Below are 18,756 nucleotides of genomic sequence, written 5' to 3' on the forward strand. Positions count from 1 at the left end.
GTTGAAATTGTGCAAATTAAATGCATGCGAAGTTTTCTCGGCTCGAAAAGAGCTTTTAAGCTCTCTGGCTTCCTCCGCTGGGCAAGGTCCTCTGGGCGCACCAGTTCTGGAAGCCTGGGGGCGGCCCTGCGAGATATCGTGGGAACTCGAACAGACCCACGAGATCTTGCGAGAGCACCCCCAAGGCAGCACACTGAGCAGGTCTAGAAAGCTTTTAAGCTCTCGGCCTTGTTTGCCGGGCAAGTCCTGCTCAGCACACCAGCTCTGGGGGGGTAAGGATTTTCGCACAGGGGGTGGTGGTTCAAGAATATGCATTTTTGCATATGTGTGGAAGCCTCGGAACAGAACTCATGCCTACGATGCAATCGTACTGCAAAGTTAAAAGAAGGAGAGTTCGCAGGACCAAAAAATATGAAGATGGCAGGTGCTGTCGCCCTTGCTTTCATCACAGACAAGTCCATATACGTCACACATTAGAAGCTGCTCTGAAAGAGGTTCAGCAGCAGTTGCTTAATCCAAGATAGACTCTTAAGGCTTTCAAAGGATCTTTTCAAAACCACCGTCAAACCATAGGTGCATTCTGTAATTTGTTGCCAGTTTTGTTGTCATCCAAGAAAGAGAGAAAGAGAGAGATTAACAAGAAGCAATGTCTTGAATCATCATAGAATTGTAACATTGGAAGGGAGCCCAATGGTCTTCCTACACTCGAGTAGGACCCTGGCAGAGACACATGCCCGACTGGCATGTTGTCTCCCTCCTGGTCTTTTGTGCAGGAGCTTCAAAAGCTTTCTTCTGCCCGAACATCATAGCGACTGTTGTCAACATTAGCACACGTAGGGATCTTCAGAGTCTTCGCAGCTTTGCGTAACAGTCCTCAGCAACTCAGCATTTTGGCTAATCTACTTTATTTACATATAAACACACACGGAGCACTGCAACATGGCTCCCTCTCTCTCTAGCATCAGACAGCAAAGAGAAAAAGAACAAAGGACAATAGTCCCACTTCATGGAACACAGTAACGCAAACATCCTGTCTCCGTCACTTCCCACTCTGTGGAGTCAAAACATATACCATCATGTGATAGACAAATATCCCATGACTGCAATCACGTAGCAGGAATTCTAACAGTCCAACCCACTGCCGTGCAGGAATTATTTACCCAACGAAGAGCAATCTGCTTGTAGTTCTGGCAAGCACCAGATCTGTAATCCTTTTTTGTTGTTGTTATTGTTTTACCTGCACAGTCTCCCAATGTAAAGTTTTTATTTGTTAGTGGTTGGGGTTCCCCTCCCCCTTGCTCCCATGTCAAATCATGCAAATCCTAAAAGAGACGGCTTTCACTCCGTAGAAATGCAAAGAGTTTGTGTGGGTAAGTGCATGTGTTTTCTTTATCTGTCTGGTGTGATCCAGAGTGACTGCAGGAGAAGCGACTGAGACAGGCCTAAGTGTCCACAGCTCTGTGTCAGAATTCCAGATATGCCCACAAGATCCCAAAAGCTGGTGATCCCTGCAATGGGATATGCAGATACATTTTTGCATGCAGCTGGTCTGCTCAGAGCTGTCGTGCGGGGAATGTTTAAGGAGCCACCAAGAAATAAGTTGCTAGCTTGGTGTGTGTGTGTGTTTGCCTGCAAAAGATACAGATGATTGTATGGATGGTTGTCGCCTTCTAGTGGAAATCTGCAGAGACATGAAGTGCCTTGTGATCCCAGCCACAGGTCACTCGAGAAGAGCATTATGTGGTTGCAATGTTCAAAGAGGCACAGGCAGGCAGGGCCAGTGCAAGGGCTAAATGTGTTTTCTCTTCTTCTTCTTTTAACATTTTTAAATTAGATTTTCACATTTTTATACACTTTGTTGTTGTCGGTTAGTCGTGTGCGACTCTTCATGACCCCATGGACCAGAGCTCACCAGGCCCTCCTGTCTTCCACTGCCTCCCACAGTTTGGTCAAACTCATGTTCGTAGCTTCGAGAACACTGTCCCGCCACCTCGTCCTCTGTCGTCCCCTTCTCCTTGTGCCCTCCATCTTTCCCAACATCAGGGTCTTTTCCAGGGAGTCTTCTCTTCTCATGAAGTGGCCAAAGTCTTGGAGCCTCAGCTTCAGGATCTGTCCTTCCAGTGAGCACTCAGGGCTGATTTCCTTCAGAATGGATCGGTTTGATCTTCTTGCAGTCCATGGGACTCTCAGAGGTCTCCTCCAGCACCAGAATTCAAAATTTATACACTTTATCTCTAACCAATTCAAACATTAAATTACAAGTTTCTCTGAACCTTCAGACTTCCTCCCCTCCATTCCCTGGGTTCTTATATTAAAAGTTTAAGTTTTCTGCATCTTTTACTTTATCCAACTATTGTTTATCATAATCAATTTCACATTACAAATGTAATTACAACGCTACCAATGATTTTAACTGTTTACAGTGGTTTTTTAAGTAAACTACAAATTTACTGCAGTCTCTTAACAAATACTTGAGCCTCTTGGTTTCCGATCTTCCCCGTCACTTTCTCCATTTCCGCATATTCCATCAATTTCGTCTGCCATTTTTCCTTCATTGGTAATTCTTCTTCTTTCCATTTTTGGGCTAGCAACATTCTCGCCACCACCATTGCATACATAAAAAGTCTTTTGTCTTCTCTTGGTAGTTCTTCACCTATTCATTATAAATCATTTCCCAGAAGTCTTTTAGCTTAAAACATGCCCACCACATATGATGAAATGCTACCTTCTCTTGCTTTACATTTCTGACATAAATTTGATTTAGTTTTATTCATTTTTGTAATCTTTTGTGTTTTCTCATGTGAGGCTTCGCTTTGAACCAACTCCCAAATTATGAACCCTCAGAGCTCACAAACATTTTCAGCAATGTCAAAAATAATAATAAATACCTTCCCAATACTGTCAGTTTTCTGGCACTGATAGTGAAAACGCCAGAAGCTGGCATTGGGCAAGGCCCATGTTTTATGTGTACGTACACCTGTATCAGGTTGATTGTAAATAGCACATTTGCTTGGAATGATAATAATAATGAATGAATGAATAATCATCAAAAGGTATAACTCTTGCGGGGTGATTGCATTAAGGTTTGCCTTCCAAGAGGGACTGCAGTCAGCCTGTCCTTTTTTCCCCTCCCCACAGGAAGTGCTACTCAAGAGAGCGGCTGACCTGGTGGAAGCATTATATGGGATGCCGCACAACAACCAGGTAGGCCTCAGACTCCCCTTGGGGTATACATGAAGGAGCGTCTCCACCCCCATTGTTCAGCCCAGACACTGAGGTCCTCCTCTGAGGGCCTTCTGGCGGTTCCCTCATTGCGAGAAGTGAGGTTACAGGGAACCAGGCAGAGGGCCTTCTCGGTGGTGGTGCCTGCCCTGTGGAATACCCTCCCTTCAGATGTCAAGTCCTTAAACAACTATTTTAATTTAAAAGACACCTGAAGGCGGCCCTGTTTAGGGAAGTTTTTAATGTCTGACGCTGTATTGTTTTTGATATTTGGTTGGAAGCCACCCAGAATGGATGGGGAAACTCAGCCAGATGGGCGGGGTATAAATAATAAATTATTATATTATTATTATTATCAAGCCAGACTTGTCGGAAGGGGCTGTGCAACTCAGGACTCATAAGTAAAGAAAAAGTGTTCTATATTCGTTGTAACACAGGGACACCAGATGGTGCTGTCAAGTCCTGTCTTTCGCCAACGTGATTTCCCGTTATGAAGTTTACAACGTGTTTTCCTGAAATGTTTTTTTGCCATCTCTAGATCCAGCCACAAAATCCTCTCCTGTCACCAGACACACACACACACACACACACACACACACACACATGTTGTTGCCTCCTTTCCTAACCCAAAGGTGTGTGTTTTTCCCTTGAGCCAGAGCACTGTTGGTGTGGGAGTCAGGGTCCCCCCCCCTCCGCAGGCCATCTAGACAAGCAAGACCCCCTCCTATATTAGTGGGTCCTGAGTGTCACCTTTTACATTTTCCCACAATGCCCCAGGGTCCCAGCGTACAGTGGTGCCCCGCAAGACGAACGCCTCGCAAAACAAAAAACTCGCAAGACGAAAGAGTTTTTCGTTTTTGAGTCGTTCCGCAAGACGAATTTCCCTATGGGCTTGCTTCACAAGAAGAAAGCCCATAGGGAAATCTCCGGGGACCTCTTTTAAATGCTGGCGGTGGGGAGCAAAGCCTTTCGCTCCCCTCTGGGCTTCAGAAGAGGTCCAGGAAGGCCGGCGGGGGGCGAAAGGCTTTGCTCCCCACCGCCAGCATTTTAAAAGCAGTCCGGGATAGCAGGGAAGCGCTTCCCGCTATCCCGGACGGCTTTTGAAGGCAGGCGGGGGGAGCAAAGACTTTCGCCCCCCGCCGGCCTTCAGAAGAGGTCCAGGACCTCTTCTGAAGGCTGGCGGGGGGCAAAAGTCTTTGTCCCCCCTGCCTGCCTTTGTGGGGGCTTTTAAATCGCCCTGGGACAGCGGAGAAGTCCTCCGCTGTCCCAGGGTTTTTTAAAATGCTGGGGGACGGCAGCGAAGGGTTCGCTGCCGCCCGCCAGCATTTTAAGATCGCCCGGGACAGCGGAGAAGTCTCCGCTGTGCCGGGAAGGCAGGCGGGGGGGGAGCAAAGACTTCCGCCCCCCGCCGGCCTTCAGAAGAGGTCGGGGGACAGACTGTCCCCGGACCTGGTCTGAAGGCGGTTTCCATTGGAACGCATTGATTGATTTTCAATGCATTCCTATGGGAAACCGTGCTTCGCAAGACGAAAAACTCGCAAGACGAAAAGACTTGCGGAACGAATTAATTTCGTCTTGCGAGGCACCACTGTATCGTCACTCTGTGGGACTTCTTCAATGGCAGCCTTAGGTGGAGTCAAGCCAATGGTCCATTCAGCTCAGTCGTGGAATCAGAGAAAGGTAGAATTGGAAGGGGTTCTGAAGGTCATCTGTTCCAACCCCCTGCAATGCAGGAATCTCAACTAAAGCACCAACTCTTTCTGCAGGAAGGACCAACTGCACCAATATAAAATGGGAGACACCTGGCTTGCCCGTTGTACATGTGAAAAGGGTCTGGGGGTTTTGGTGGACTACAAGCTGAACACGAGTCAACGGTGTGATGCAGCAGCAAAAAAAGCTAATGCTATTCTAGGCTGCATCCACAGAAGTCTAGTGTAGGGTTACCAGACGTCCCTGGTTTCCAGGGACAGTCCCCGGATTTGCAAATCTGTCCCTGGGCAAATTCTGTCCCCAAAATGTCCCCAGATTTGCAAATCTGTCCCCAGGAAATGTGGCAGCGGCAGCCTCAGCAGCCCGGAGCCAGCCTGGTAGCACAGTTGGCTCTGGCTGACTTCAGGAGCTGCTCGCTGCCATGGCGCCCACCATTTTTCCTCATTGGAAGTCCCCATATGATGTGTCTTGTGCGCAAAGGGGAACCGGGGACGTCCAGCGGTACAGATCTCCTGCCCCCTTCCCCCCTTTGTTTTGACTGATCGGGGGAGGCTCAGGAGTCATGGGCAGCCATTGCCCAGTTTTTAAAAAACTCTGCACATTTATGTTTCACAGGGTGCAAAAGAAGGGCTTTGTGCCTTGCCTGGCAGAGAAACTGCGTGCCTTGCGCCCCTCCTGGGTAATGGCCAGCCGCCCTGACTCCTGAACCTCCCTCGATCTGTCAAAACAAAAGGGGAAAGGGTCAGGAGATCGGGGGAGGCTCAGGAGTCACGGGCGAGTGGCGCGCCATTGCCCAGTTTTTTAAAAACTCTGTGCATTTATGTTTCACAGGGTGTGAAAGAAGGCCTTTGCACCTTTATACAATATGCATGTGTGTTTGGACCCAGGGTCTTTTGCCTCACCATCCCCACTACTGACTCCCTGTTGCTACTCAGCTTCAAAAAAGCTGAGTCCCCGGGGGTCCCCGGATTCATTGGGAAAAATCTGGTAACCATAGTCTGGTGTTCTGATCAAGGCTGGAGGCCATCTCTGCCTGCTGTAGCAAGGATTCTGCAGTTTTAACGATGTGCTACGTGAAGAAGCATCTTTTTCTACCTGTCCTAATGACGCGAGCCACTGCTCACTCCTCCTCAATATCCCTGTGCGTAGAATATCCTGCTTCATAGGATTGTTGTAAGGACAGCTGAAATAGTGCCCAGCAAGCCATGAGTCTCTTAATCTCAGGGTTATGGGTTCGAGGCTCACTTTAATAATAATAATAAATTTTTATTTATACCCCGCCCTTTCCGCTTCGGAAAACTGGGCTCAGGGTGGCTAACAACAAATCTAAAACACTTAATTGATGCAACAAAAAACAGCATAAGAAAACAGTATAAAATGTGAATAATAAATTCAGAATTCAAAAATCAATTTAGGGGGGAAATCCATCCAATAAACATTAGATGATCCCCAGGGCTAGCTGGCTAAATGAGTCCTGTTTGGGCCAGCGAGGAGACCAGGGGAGAATTAGCCGTAGGATCCCAGAGAGGGTAATCTTCATAAAAAGGGGAGGGGGAGGGAAGGAAGGGGAATAAAAGATCAGGCACGATTCCTGCAGTGCGTGGGGTTGGACTAGATGACGTTCGGGGTCCAACACATAGAACCATAGAATTCTAGAACTGGAGGGGACCCCAAGGGGCATCTAGTCCAACCCAGTGCAATGCAGGAAAAAGCATCCATGACTCATGACTCTACAATTCTACGATTCTGTAAGCCCTCGAGGCACCCAAAAGTGCTATATATCAATGCGGACCCTTTACGACTTGTTCATCTCAACCCCGTTCCACATGGGGGTCCCTGGCCAAGCCCTCGGCCGCCAGTGAGGCCCACGCACGCCCTCCGCTTCCAGGTGTGTTTACCACCTTTGCGGTGCTGGTTTCCTTCCTTGCGATACTTGAGAGATGTGTTTCCGGGATCCCACCCCTCTCCTTGTCCGTGCTGGAAACAATTTTCTTTTTAACAACTGTATTTTTCTCTCTAATTGCCGTAACCCACCCTGGGACCTGTGGTGCAGGGTGGGAGAGGAATCAAAATATTGTTGACGGTGCAGAAGGAGCAGCACATGTTTGTATCTTGCGCAGGTCGGTGGATTTGGGGGGGGATGTTTTTTCAGAGCGGCGTTCCAGGGACCCCGGTCATCCGGCCCGTTTTTACGTCCCTCTCTCGGTCCCGCTGCCAGTAATTGCTTCCATGTCCCGGACCTTGTTTGCTACCTCTCTCCCACACACACATACACACCCAACCTTGCATGCAGCTAGCTGGGCCCCATACGAGGGCCTGGCTCTCCAGCCCCACATCTGTTCGTCATTAGGAATTCCAGGGCCGTTAAGTCACGGGCTCAAGGCAGCCCCATCCTTCCCGCACCCCCGTAACTGGGCCCAGACGGTGCTTTCATGGCTCAGCAGCGCTTAGCACCACCTGCACGGATATTGCTTTGGGCTCGTGGAGGCGTGGGGTCAGGCCATCGGCTGGGAGGCATTCGACTCCGCAATGGGGCCTTGTTTTCCTCCTCCAAGTCCCTCGTCACTTTTCCCTTCCCAGGGCATAAATCTTCCCCCACTCGCAAACAAAATGGCGGGCCTCAGCTCTCAGCCTACTCTCCCAGGGGAAACCTGCGCCGGGCTACATGTTACTCTCGGAGCAGGAACAAAGAAGAAGTGGGTCCGATCCTGAAGGATGCTGAACCCCCCTCAGAAGCAGGCAGGGAAACCTGTCAGCCAGAAGGAGAAGGAGAATGAGGGCAAAACTAGAATGAAGATGGCGATCACTCCTTCCCTTTTTAAGCAGAGGTTGGACGGCCATCTGCCAGGGATTCTTCAGCCGTGATTCCTGCATTGCAGGGGGTTGATCCTTGGGGTCATTCTGCCTTGGTCAGAGCCCACCTCAAGTCCTGTGTCCAGTTCTGGGCAGCACAGCTTAAAGAGGATCTTGACTAGCTTGCAGGTCTGCAGAGGAGGGCGACCAAGATGGTCACGGGTCTGGAAACCAAGCCTTAGGAAGAAGGCTTAAGGGAGTTGGGTATGTTTAGCCTGGAGAAGAAGGGATTGGGATGTGATGTGGGGGCTTCATAGATCTTAAGGGCTGTCCCAGGAAAGATGGAACAAACTTTTTTTCTTCTGGTCCAGAGGGCAGGTCCCAAACCAATGCATTCCATGACAAGAAATAAGAACTTTCTGATAGTTAGGGCTGATAGACAGTGGAAAGGTATCCCACAGGAAGTTGTGGACTCTCTTTCCTTGGAGGTTTTTAAGTAGGGGTTGGGGGCCTTCTGTCAGTTATTCTTTTGCTGACAATCCTGCATTGTAGGGGGTTGGGCTAGATGACCCTTGAGGTCCCTTCCAACTCTACAATTCTATGATTCTATGAGCTTTGGGGGTCCCTTCCAACTCTATGATTCTCTGAAAATCAGTTGCCTCTGGCGCCACCTACTGTTGGGCTCCCAGCCTTCTGCCGTACCTGCTCCCAATGGGCAGCAGCGTTCAAACCAAGTGAAACTGAAACCACGACAGTGATGATGTTCATAGAGGTAAAGGGACCCCTGACCATTAGGTCCAGTCGTGGCCGACTCTGGGGTTGTGGCGCTCATCTCGCTTTATTGGCCGAGGGAGCCGGCATACAGCTTCTGGATCATGTGGCCAGCATGACTAAGTCACTTCTGGCAAACCAGAGCAGCGCATGGAAACGCCGTTTACCTTCCCACCGGAGAGGTACCTATTTATCTACTTGCACTTTGACGTGCTTTCAAACTGCTAGGTTGGCAGGAGCAGGGACTGAGCAACAGGAGCTCACCCCGTCGTGGGGATTCAAACCGCTCACCTTCTGATCAGCTAGTCCTAGGCTCTGTGGTTTAACCCACAGCGCCACCCATGTCCCGATGATGTTCATACATGGACTTATTTTCAATATTAATTAATGGAATTATTCCATCGGTTTGATTGCGGGTGTCTGCGTTCTCTCCACTCTCTCCCAGGACATAATTCTGAAGCGAGCAGCGGACATCGCCGAGGCTTTGTACAGCGTCCCGCGCAACCCCAACCAGTTGACCTCGCTGACCGGGAACCATGCCCACTCAGGCATGATGAATGTCAACTCCTTTGGGAGCCAGCTGGCCGTCAACATCAGCGAATCCACCCAGGGCTCAGAGCAAGGTAGGCAGCGGCTGGGCATCTTCACTGTGGCTCTCGCGTGACCACTCCTGGGAGCCAGCATCAGAGGCCGTCCTTTGAGGACCTTCCACAAGATAAGTCTCAGAGAGGGTGGCAACAAGGGGGTGGCCTTTGCATGTTTTACTATGTTTTCAGACATGCTGGCAGCCACACGGAGTGGCCAGGGCAACCCAGTCAGATGGGCAGGGTACAAATGAAAAATTATGTTGATTGTCTGTTTTGCAAGCAGAAGGTCCCAGGTTCAATCCCTGCCACTTCCAGGTAGTTGTTGTTGTTGTTATATTAGTGGCTACCACCCACAGTCACCCTAGCAAGGCTGCCATTATCACCTCTTCAGTACCAGGTTATGACACTCCCAGGCTTTTGATGGGGTTTGATGGGATCATTATCTATATCTATATCTAACTGCCTTATTCTAATAATTGTTCCTGATTATTTCATCTCTTTATAGTGGTGGTGTGTTTCTTATTTTATGGAACTTGTTGTTGCAAAAAACCAAAAACAAAACAGATTTGTAGAGGTCATCTCGTCCAACCCCCTGCTATGCAGGAATCCCTGGCAGATGCCCCCTCCAAGCTCTGTTGGTTTCATTGTTGTATACCTGAATCTAACATTGTGAGTCAAGGAAGGAAGGAAGGAAGGAAGGAAGGAAGGAAGGAAGGAAGGAAGGAAGGAAGGAAGGAAGGAAGGAGAGGGAGGAAGGAGAGGAAGGGAGAGAAAGAGAGAGGGGGGAGAGAAAGATGGATGGAAGGAAGGAAGGAAGAAGAGGGAGGAAGGAAGGAAGGAGAGGAAGGGAAAAGAGAGAGAGAGGTGAGGAAGGAAGGAAGGAAGGAAGGAAGGAAGGAAGGAAGGAAGGAAGGAAGGAAGGAAGGAAGGAAGGAAGGAGGGAAGGAGGGGGAGGGAAGGAAGGAAGGAAGGAAGGAAGGAAGGAAGGAAGGAAGGAAGGAAGGAAGAAAGGAGTGGAAGGGAGAGAAAGATAGATAGGAAGGAATGAAGGGAGAGGAGAGAAAGATAGAAGGAAGGAAGGAGAAAGAGGCAGGGAGAAAAAGAGAGAAGAGAGGAAAAAAGGGAGGGAGGGAGGGAGGGAGGGAGGGAGGGAGGGAGGGAGGGAGGGAAGGAAGGAAGGAAGGAAGGAAGGAAGGAAGGAAGGAAGGAAGGAAGGAAGGAAGGAAGGAAGGAAGGAGTGGAAGGGAGGGAAAGATAGATAGGAAGGAATGAAGGCGGAGAGAGGAGAGAAAGAGAGAAGGAAGGAAGGAGAGGGAGAAAGGAGAGGAAGGGAGAAAAAGAGAGAGAGGAGAGAAAGTTAGATAGGAAGGAAGGAAGGAAGGATGGAAGGCAAGACATCTTAAGATACTTAGTAAACTGAGCAACCATATAACTTCCTGCCCTGCCTTCCAGGGTACACACGCAACACGAGCAGTGTCTCGCCGCGAGGCTATGTCCCCAGCTCCACCCCGCAGCAGAGCAACTACAACACCATCACGTCCAGCATGAACGGCTATGCGGGGACTGCCATGACCAGCCTGGGGGTCCCGGGGTCCCCCAGCTTCCTCAACGGCTCCACGGCCAACTCCCCCTACGCCAGTAAGTGTCTGCCGCCTTTGCGGAAGGGCCGGTCGAGGGTGCCTGGGCAGAGCTTCCCTTTCCTGAGAATCCCAGCTCCATTTTAAGAAGGCTAAGGGACTAGTCCTCATGGTAGGGGAAGCTGAACCTGGGAACTCCTGGGTGAGGTCCGAGGATAGACGAATCCCTGTCTCTGATTTCTCAGTTTCTCACTTTACCAATCCTGAATCTAGTTCTCCACATTTTTGCAGCAATTTGTGAAAATTCATCAGACTTTCAGTGTCAATTTGATATCACTGTACTCTTCCCAGCGCCAGCTAAAAAATTTTTTGTTTAGACAACCCTACCCAGAAATCTAGAAGGGTGGTTTGTTTTTAGTTTATTGCTGACTTTAATTTCTGAAACATTTTAATGGTTCTTTCTTAATAATACTTTTATTGCTTATTCTTTTTTTTGTAAAGTGCTCTGAGGGTTATTTTCTTTACAATCAAGCAGTATATAAATTTATGAACTGATTAAAAATAAAAAATTCACCAAACGTGCACATTTTTGCATGCAATTTCCTCCGATATAATGCTTTTTGGTACGTTGTTTTTGCCAATATATGCTTTTCTTGGTCACACTGCCCTGTGACACACATGTTTTCCCACACATTGCTTCATTGGAGAACTGAGTTGCAAAATTCAGAGAAGTGCCGAATTTTGAATGGCAGCTACATTTCAGTTCCTGCACATTGGTTCGTAGAATCATAGAACTGTAGAATTGGAAGGGACCAAGAGGGTCATTTAGGCCAACCCCCTGCAAACTTAATAAATAATAATGATAATGTGCTGGGGGAGGGAATTTATGGTTTGTTTTGTGTTCCTATTTTTAATATGTACAGTCGTACCTAGGTTGCCGAATGCCTTGGCACTCGTACATTTCGGCTCCTGAACGAGCAGAACCCGGAAGCGAGTGTTCCAGTTTCTGAACGTTTTGGGGGTTTTTTTGGAAGCTGAACATCCGATGCAGCTTCCGCTATTGTTTCTGGTGTGCCTGCGCAATCAGAAGCCAATCGGAAGTCGCGTCTTGGTTTCCAAATGTTTCGGGAGTCGAATGGACTTCTGGAATGCATTCTGTTCGAGAACGGAGGTATGGCTGTATTTTAGTGTTGTGGGTTCACCATATAAAAAACACAAAGTACAGTCCGAAGGGGGTTTACCTCCTCTTGCCCCGGCTCACTCCGCTGCCAGCTAACCCCTGTCCTTCTCTCCATGCCAGTCATGCCCTCCAGCCCGCCTCTGGGGGCCTCGTCCATCGCCAGCTCCTCGACTCCAGGAGGCGTCTTCTCCTTCTCTCCCGTCAACATGATCTCCGCCGTCAAGCAGAAAAGCGCCTTTGCCCCCGTGGTGCGGCCACAAGCCTCTCCGCCCCCTACCTGCACCAGTGCCAACGGGAACACTCTGCAGGGTGAGCCGTCCGTCTCCTTCGGTGGCAGCTGGGGCACGAAGGGGTGCAAGTCATGGGGGAAGCCGGGGCCACAGGAAAGGGGCGGGTGGGATGTGGCAGGAAGGGCGAGGCGGCCACAGTTTGCCGTGTGGTGGTGGTGGCGACGGCAACGATGCGCCCTGCTCGCTCGTCTCCTCAGCGCAAGGATTTGCACTTCTGCAACAGACTTCCCTCCCCTCTGAATCTGTTCTGGGTCCCCCCCCCAACCCTCTGGAGGCGATTTGGGAAGCGGGTAGGAGGCACGAGCGAAGGGAGAATGTAAGAAGGAGCTGCGGGATCAGACCAGGGGCCCACCTAGTCCAGCTTCCTGTTCTCACAGTGGACAACCAGATGCGTGTGAAAGTATGCAAGCAGGATCTGTGGCTCCTAGCAACAGGGATTTAGCAGCGTCGCCGCCTCTGAGCATAGAAGCACATCAGAGCCGCCCTGGTTAGAAGCCATTGGTAGCCTTCACCTCTTCCATGAATTTGTCCCAAGCTCTTTTAAAGCCATCCAAGTTGGTGGCCGACACCACTTCCTGTGGGCGGGAGTTCCACAGGCTAACTTTCTCTTATCCATCCCTGAATCTTCTTCCAGCCTTCAGCCTCACTGGTTGTCCACAAGTTCTAATGTTAACGAGAAAGGGAGATCCACTTTCTCTGTGCCCTGCAAGATTTTATCAACTCCTATCATGTCTAGGGTGTCCCCACAATGCCCTGGAGTTGAGTGCAGGAGGCATGTTGGGGGGAAAGTGGGGATTCTATTGCACCGCCGTAAATCCTTGCACTGACAGGACGACTTAGCTGGATACTGCCCAATAATGACGACGCTGATTGCATTCATAGTTCCTCCAAGGTGGGTTCCTCCTCTCCCCATTTTATCCTCACGCCACACTGCAAGGTGGATTAGGCACTGTGGCTGGCCCAGGGTCACCCAGCGGGCTTCGTGGCAGAGTGAAGATTTGAACCCTGGCCTCCTAGGTCTGGGGCCGGGTTCAACGCTCTAACCACTACACTATGCAGCCTGGATGTGCTGCATCACCTCCTTTGGGCGGGTCAGTGCCACGGCTGCCCTCTTGACAAACATCTTCCTTGGGGACTCGGGAGAGATGCTAGCAAGGGATTCCCCTAGCCTCCTTCCTGACCCCGTACCGGATGAATCCTCAGAGTAGAAATTGGGTGGGTGGGTGTTCCTGGGATGAGGCCCCTTTTACCCAGCAGCAGTTGCTTATGAGGTCAGCCTTGGCTGCAAACTTTCCTCTTCCTTAACTGCCTTTCCTTCTTTGCTTTCTTTCGTCCCACCCCCGTCGTTTTCCTTTTCTCGCTTGCTCTCGCTTCTACCTCTCTGTCCTTTGCCCGCCCTGCGCCACTGCTTGCCGGGTCCTGTAACCAGACCAAACCTTTGAGGATTCGGCAGACAAGTTCCACACTCCGTCTCGGTCGCTGCAAGGACTGGCTTATTCCTAATCACACAGTATGTCTCTTCTCTCGTTCTTGCGCCTTGCTCTGTCGGCCTTCCCTCCCTCTTTTCTCTGCTCCTCTTGCTGTGAATGATTACGGCTCCTTAACAGCGACCTTGCGAGGTGGGCCTACCCCTTTTGCTCGCCAAAGGGTAGTACCCACTAACCAGAGGGGTCCCTTGCCACCACACACTTTCTGCTACATTCTCCCCAAAAGACCAGCCCAGAAAACGTTAATTTCAAAGAGCTAAGTCCACTTAACCCTTACCACCTATGATTATCAAACCAGCAGCCCTGGCGAGACCTGGCTTTTAGGAGGTCTGCTGTCAAGTCAGATTGCTGAGATTGCAGCAAGAATTCTCCTCCGTAAGCCACGGCATTGGCCTGAGGTGCAATTTCCAGCAGGGCCTTTGAGGTGGTGTCTCCTATGGTTTGACGAGGGGCACACGAGCTGTTGCACATGCTCGGTAGAGTTCAGTAGAGAGGGATCTCCCGCTCGCCTAGCTCGACAGGCGCAAAGGAAGATCGCCTTCTCTCTTCTGACTGCCACCGTTCAAACCAGGGAGATCGGAAAGTGGTAAGATTCTCATCCTCTCTTGGCAGGACCAACCTGGTGCCCTCTGGATACTGTTGGACTACAACTCCCATCAGGAGAGCACCAGGTTTGCACAAGCAATTCCACACATGTAAAAAGGCTCTGTGTGCTTAGGGGTCCCATCAGGGGTGAGGAACCTGCTGCCATCACCGACACGGCAGGACTACAACCCTGCTAATGCTTGACCATTGACCATATTGACTTGGAATGATGGGAACTGGAGTACAACCTTTATGTATTATTATATCCCACTGGGGCTACGTTCCTGGGATCGTGCCGGAAGCAAAAACCTCTCATAGTCAAAACACACTGGGTGCAAGGGCGGTTGGGATTGCCGAAATCTTATTTCCTCGATGCCCGCCCTTTTTTTATTTTTATTTTGTCAGGCGTGCATGCACAAATACTTTTTGTTTTTTCCCTTCCCTGTTTTATGCCCACAACAGCCCTGTGAGGTAGGCTAGCATGAGAGGCAGTGTTTGCCCCCCAAAGTCACACCCAGTGAGCTTCATGGCTGAGCTCGCTGGTCTCCCAGTCCAACGCTCTGACCACTACACCGCGCTGCCCGGAAAGGCTGCAGGTTCCTTGCCCTTTGTCTACAGCATGGCTCAGCTGGTGACAAGGCTGCAGAACGTGACGCTTCTCTCCTTTGCTTTCCAGCGTTGTCGGGTCTCATCGTTCCGCCCATGTGATCGGGAAACGGAGGATGGGCTGGGCTGGAAGGAGGGACCAACAGACTGGCGCTGACCCAGACCCTTGGACTTGGAAGGGTGTGGGCCCTTCTCAATGCATTCCTGGAGCACACGCCTCCCCACCCCCACCTCCTTCCAACCCGGCTGCAGGATTTCAAGATGGCTCCCCCTTCTGGTGGGAGGCTGCAGTGCAGTGGGGCAAGCACTGGGAAGTGATGCTCACTCATCTGCTACCAGGAGATGCCCAGCCACAAACTGGGGGCGAAGATACAATTTTTAGGGAGAGGTGTTTGAGGGGGTTTCAGCACTGCCATCCTTCCTTTACCCCACCCTCTTGCAGCATTCCTCACAGCTTTGGTTAAAGAATCGGAAGCAAAGCCCACCCACACCATCCCCTCACCTGGGTTACCCTCCCTCAGGTAGATTTGCTCCCAGCAAAGAGCAGAGTGTTCTCCCTTCTTAGCCGGAGAGGGTCTCCCTTTGGAAGCCGGACCCTGAGCATCAGCCCTTTGCACCAGGACTCCTGGGTCCTCCTCTTCACTATTCTTAAATTGTCGCTCCCGTGGCCTTGGGTGTGGACCCCAGGAAATGATTTGGCAAGCAGAGGGTGGTCTTCCCTATGCTTTGGGGGGGTTTCCATCTCTGCTCCAAAGCAAGCTGGTTCACGTTACGCCCCTGGCCAAACCGGAGATTGCTTTCCGGCGAGGGGGAAGAGAGCCTGCGTTCCAAACAGCGACACTGCCTTTCCCTTTTCTAAACCCCCACCTTGCAGCGCACAGGCCCTATCAGTCCTCCAGCACAGAAAAACCTGGGTGCTGGAGGACCTCGCTGTGGGCAAAGCCTTTGGGGCTCACCGCTCCATCGCATCGCCCTAAAGGTCCATCCCTTGTCAACCGCAACTGCTAACCAGCCTCCTCTTCACACGTGTCTTAATCTGAAGGTTTTGGGGCTAAGCAGCCCCTTCTAACAGGACACGTGTGAAGAACCCTGGCAGCTTTCCCCCTTCCGCCCAGATCTTGGCCATGTGTTGCTCATCTTCTTCCCAGGCGTTCCAGATGTTGAAATGCCCACCCACGGATCCCCCAGAGAGAGTTTCTCCTTTGCTCCCTTCCGCCTCGCCCCATCGAGGCAGGAAGGGCCGCCGTCTCCCGATTCCTGAAACCAGAAAGGGCTCGACAAGCCAAATCCTTCTAAATTGATGTGCTCTTGGGCCGGGTGAATGGCAGGAGCCTTCGTGGGGACAACCGGCTTCTCTGCCAAAAAGCAGCAAATGTCCCGTACCGGCTGGCTTTCCGGTGCAGGAGGGTGGGCTCAGAGCTCTAAGGTTTTGCAAGCTCGTTGATCGGGAGGATCACACGGCAGGACCCCACTCCGGTCCCACCTCCCCTGGGACCCAGTAGCTGACAGGAAGCTACCAATAGAGAGCACAGATACACCTGGCTCAGATGGGACCTTCAGCATCATTGATACTTAGTGGCAGGGACTTCACAGGACGTCAGGCAAGGATCCCTCCCTTGCAGGTGGGAGATGGGACCTTCTACATGCAAGGCATGTCTCCTGGCCCTGGCCCTGGCCCAACCAGTGAACCGCAGTAGCTCTGGAGTGGTGGCACAGTTTGTGGCTTGCGGGAAGCATTTTTCCACCTGGCATAATGCTTAAGAGATGGCCCTGTAGGAGCAGAAAGTGAGGAGGGAGTAGGCAGGGTAGAGGTACTCTTGGAGTAAGAGCACAGGCATCGTCTCTCCAAGCCCCGGACTCACAGATTACATGAATGTCTCCCCATAGGGGACCCACCCCCAACCCGTCATAGAATTGTAGAGTTGGAAGGGACCCAGGGGTCATCTAGTCCAACCCCCTGCAATACCCCTCCCCTGGTAACCCAGAGCCTGCTTTCTTCCCCCAGGGGCAGAGAAGGTGTTAGGATAGCCCACGGAAAGTGATTCTCAGCTGTGGTCACATCAACACTTTAAGAGTCATGGCTTCCCCCAAAAAATATTCCTGGGAACTATAGTTTTGTTACGGGCACGGAGGGTGGTATGGAAACCCTGGATAAACTACAGTTCACGGGATTTTTTTTTGGGGGGGGGAGCCACGATTCTCTAAAGTGGTATAAGAGGGCTTTAAATTTATGGTGTGGCCGCAACCGAAATCTACGGTATAAACTTCTGCCTGGTTGTCTTATCTGTGTTCCCCTATAAGGAAACATGGGAATTTTAGATTGTTGAGGGGGAAACATAGTAGATACTCTGTTTTGAGATTCCCCAGCCTCTCCTCAGAGAACTGCCGGTCCCTGGGGAGAGGGAATGGCTATTAAACCGGTTTAAAGAGTAGACTAGACGCCAAGCCTTTGGAAGGAATGTGCTCCTGTTCGTGAAACTTGCCTGTGGACAGCACAAAAATTGAGAATTGGGCGTTGCCTCAGCAAACACTCCCCTGATCCCAGATTTGCTAAAATGCTGGGGGATTGGGGGGTGCTTGAGGGTGTGGGAACTCCTTTGCCGAACCCCCACAAATGCTTCCACCCCGATGGGCTGGTTTTCAGTTTCAGACCTGGACGGAAAGGAACGAGATATCAGGGATTGCTCCCAACTTTAGCGGGGATCCTTTTTCCCCAGGGGGAGACTCAGCAAGCGTCGGACGAAGAGCTAAGCACCTTCTCATCCCATGAACTGATTCTTCCCACCCCGCTACGCTGGCATTACAAGGCAAACACGTGTGCCCACCCAACCTGGTTTGGCACCTAAAGCCGCTCCCCTGGTAAACTGGGCACCCACCATGTTGTTTCCACACTAAGGCCCCTGGAAAACTCACACTGGCAGTAGTTGTCAGTCCCTTTTCCCCCTCGGCAGCCACAGCAATTTCAGGACGTGCCTTTCCATGTTCGGAAAATGGCCTTCAGGAGGGCTTTGTTCCTACTTCCAGTTTCACATTTTCCTCCTTTGTTTTCTTTTCAACCACCTGGGCAATCTCAAGCCCATACAAAATGCCGGTACACTGTTTTTTGCATATCTTTTTTTAATATCTATATAAAAAACCCTCTCCCTTTCTTTTTTTTAAAGCAACAGAAATACAGTCCTGTGTTGTTGTTTTTACACACACTTCTTTTCTTTTTTGTAAAAAGAGAATTAGAGTTTAAAAAAACTGGGGCGCGATCCAGCAGAGCGCTCTCCGGCCCCAGCCCCGCTAAAAACGAGGCGCTGTGTTTGTGCCAGCGGAGCTGGCGCCGGGGAGCTTTCTGCTGCCTCGCGCCCTGGCTTTTCAGGCGAATCTTCTCTCGGCCTCCCGCAGTTATTTTTCTAGCATTATTTCCAAGTGGGAAGGAGGGGATCAAACTTTTGTAAATAAAGATTATGGGGAAAGAAGAGCCCCGGATGGTGGGCTTGCAAACCACCCCCTCGCCGGGGGCTTGTTCTCTCTCTGTGTATTTATCTTTGTCGTACGGAGAGTCCTTCTCCTGTTTCATGTTTCCTTTGTATTTTTTTATTATTGTTTTTAATTTTTAATTTTATTTTCTACATTGTCCGTTGTGTGTCCTGTGACGGCTGTTGTACAATAGCAATGTTGATAAATGCCCGGCTGCACTGTTTTTCAATGTAAGCACATGTCAATCAACGACGACTTTCATTTCTTAGGAAATGGGACCTCTAGAGTTGAAATATTTGCACCCTCTTCCCCCACCTCTCAAGTTGAAAGGTCAGAGTGGTCCTTATCCTCACCCCACCGCCACTTCCCCCCTAAATACTGTTTCAATTTGGATTTCTTTAGAGGTAAAGGGACCCCTGACCATTAGTCCAGTCACGGCCGACTCTGGGATTGCAGCACTCAACTCACTTTATTGGCCGAGGG

The 18,756-nt window shown here is 50.5% G+C and overlaps 1 protein-coding gene across 2 annotated transcripts in view; it reads left to right on the top strand.

The window, feature by feature from the left end:
• Window positions 1–18,507, top strand: part of LOC309377544 (transcription factor COE1-like) — a 99,361-nt gene extending 80,854 nt beyond the window's left edge. The window contains exons 13-18 of one of the 2 annotated variants that reach the window (XM_081924964.1): window positions 3,139–3,204; window positions 8,942–9,119; window positions 10,536–10,721; window positions 11,961–12,149; window positions 13,560–13,640; window positions 14,879–18,507. In XM_081924964.1, coding sequence (XP_081781090.1) covers window positions 3,139–3,204; window positions 8,942–9,119; window positions 10,536–10,721; window positions 11,961–12,149; window positions 13,560–13,633 — 693 coding nt within the window. In that variant the 3' untranslated portion in view covers window positions 13,634–13,640; window positions 14,879–18,507. The remainder of the gene's footprint in view (window positions 1–3,138; window positions 3,205–8,941; window positions 9,120–10,535; window positions 10,722–11,960; window positions 12,150–13,559; window positions 13,641–14,878) is intronic. The other variant, XM_081924965.1, reaches the window with a different exon arrangement.
• The last annotated feature ends 249 nt before the right edge of the window (window positions 18,508–18,756 follow it).

The sequence above is a fragment of the Podarcis melisellensis genome, assembly GCF_964234715.1.
Source record: "Podarcis melisellensis genome assembly, chromosome: 9".
Classification (NCBI taxonomy): domain Eukaryota; kingdom Metazoa; phylum Chordata; class Lepidosauria; order Squamata; family Lacertidae; genus Podarcis; species Podarcis melisellensis.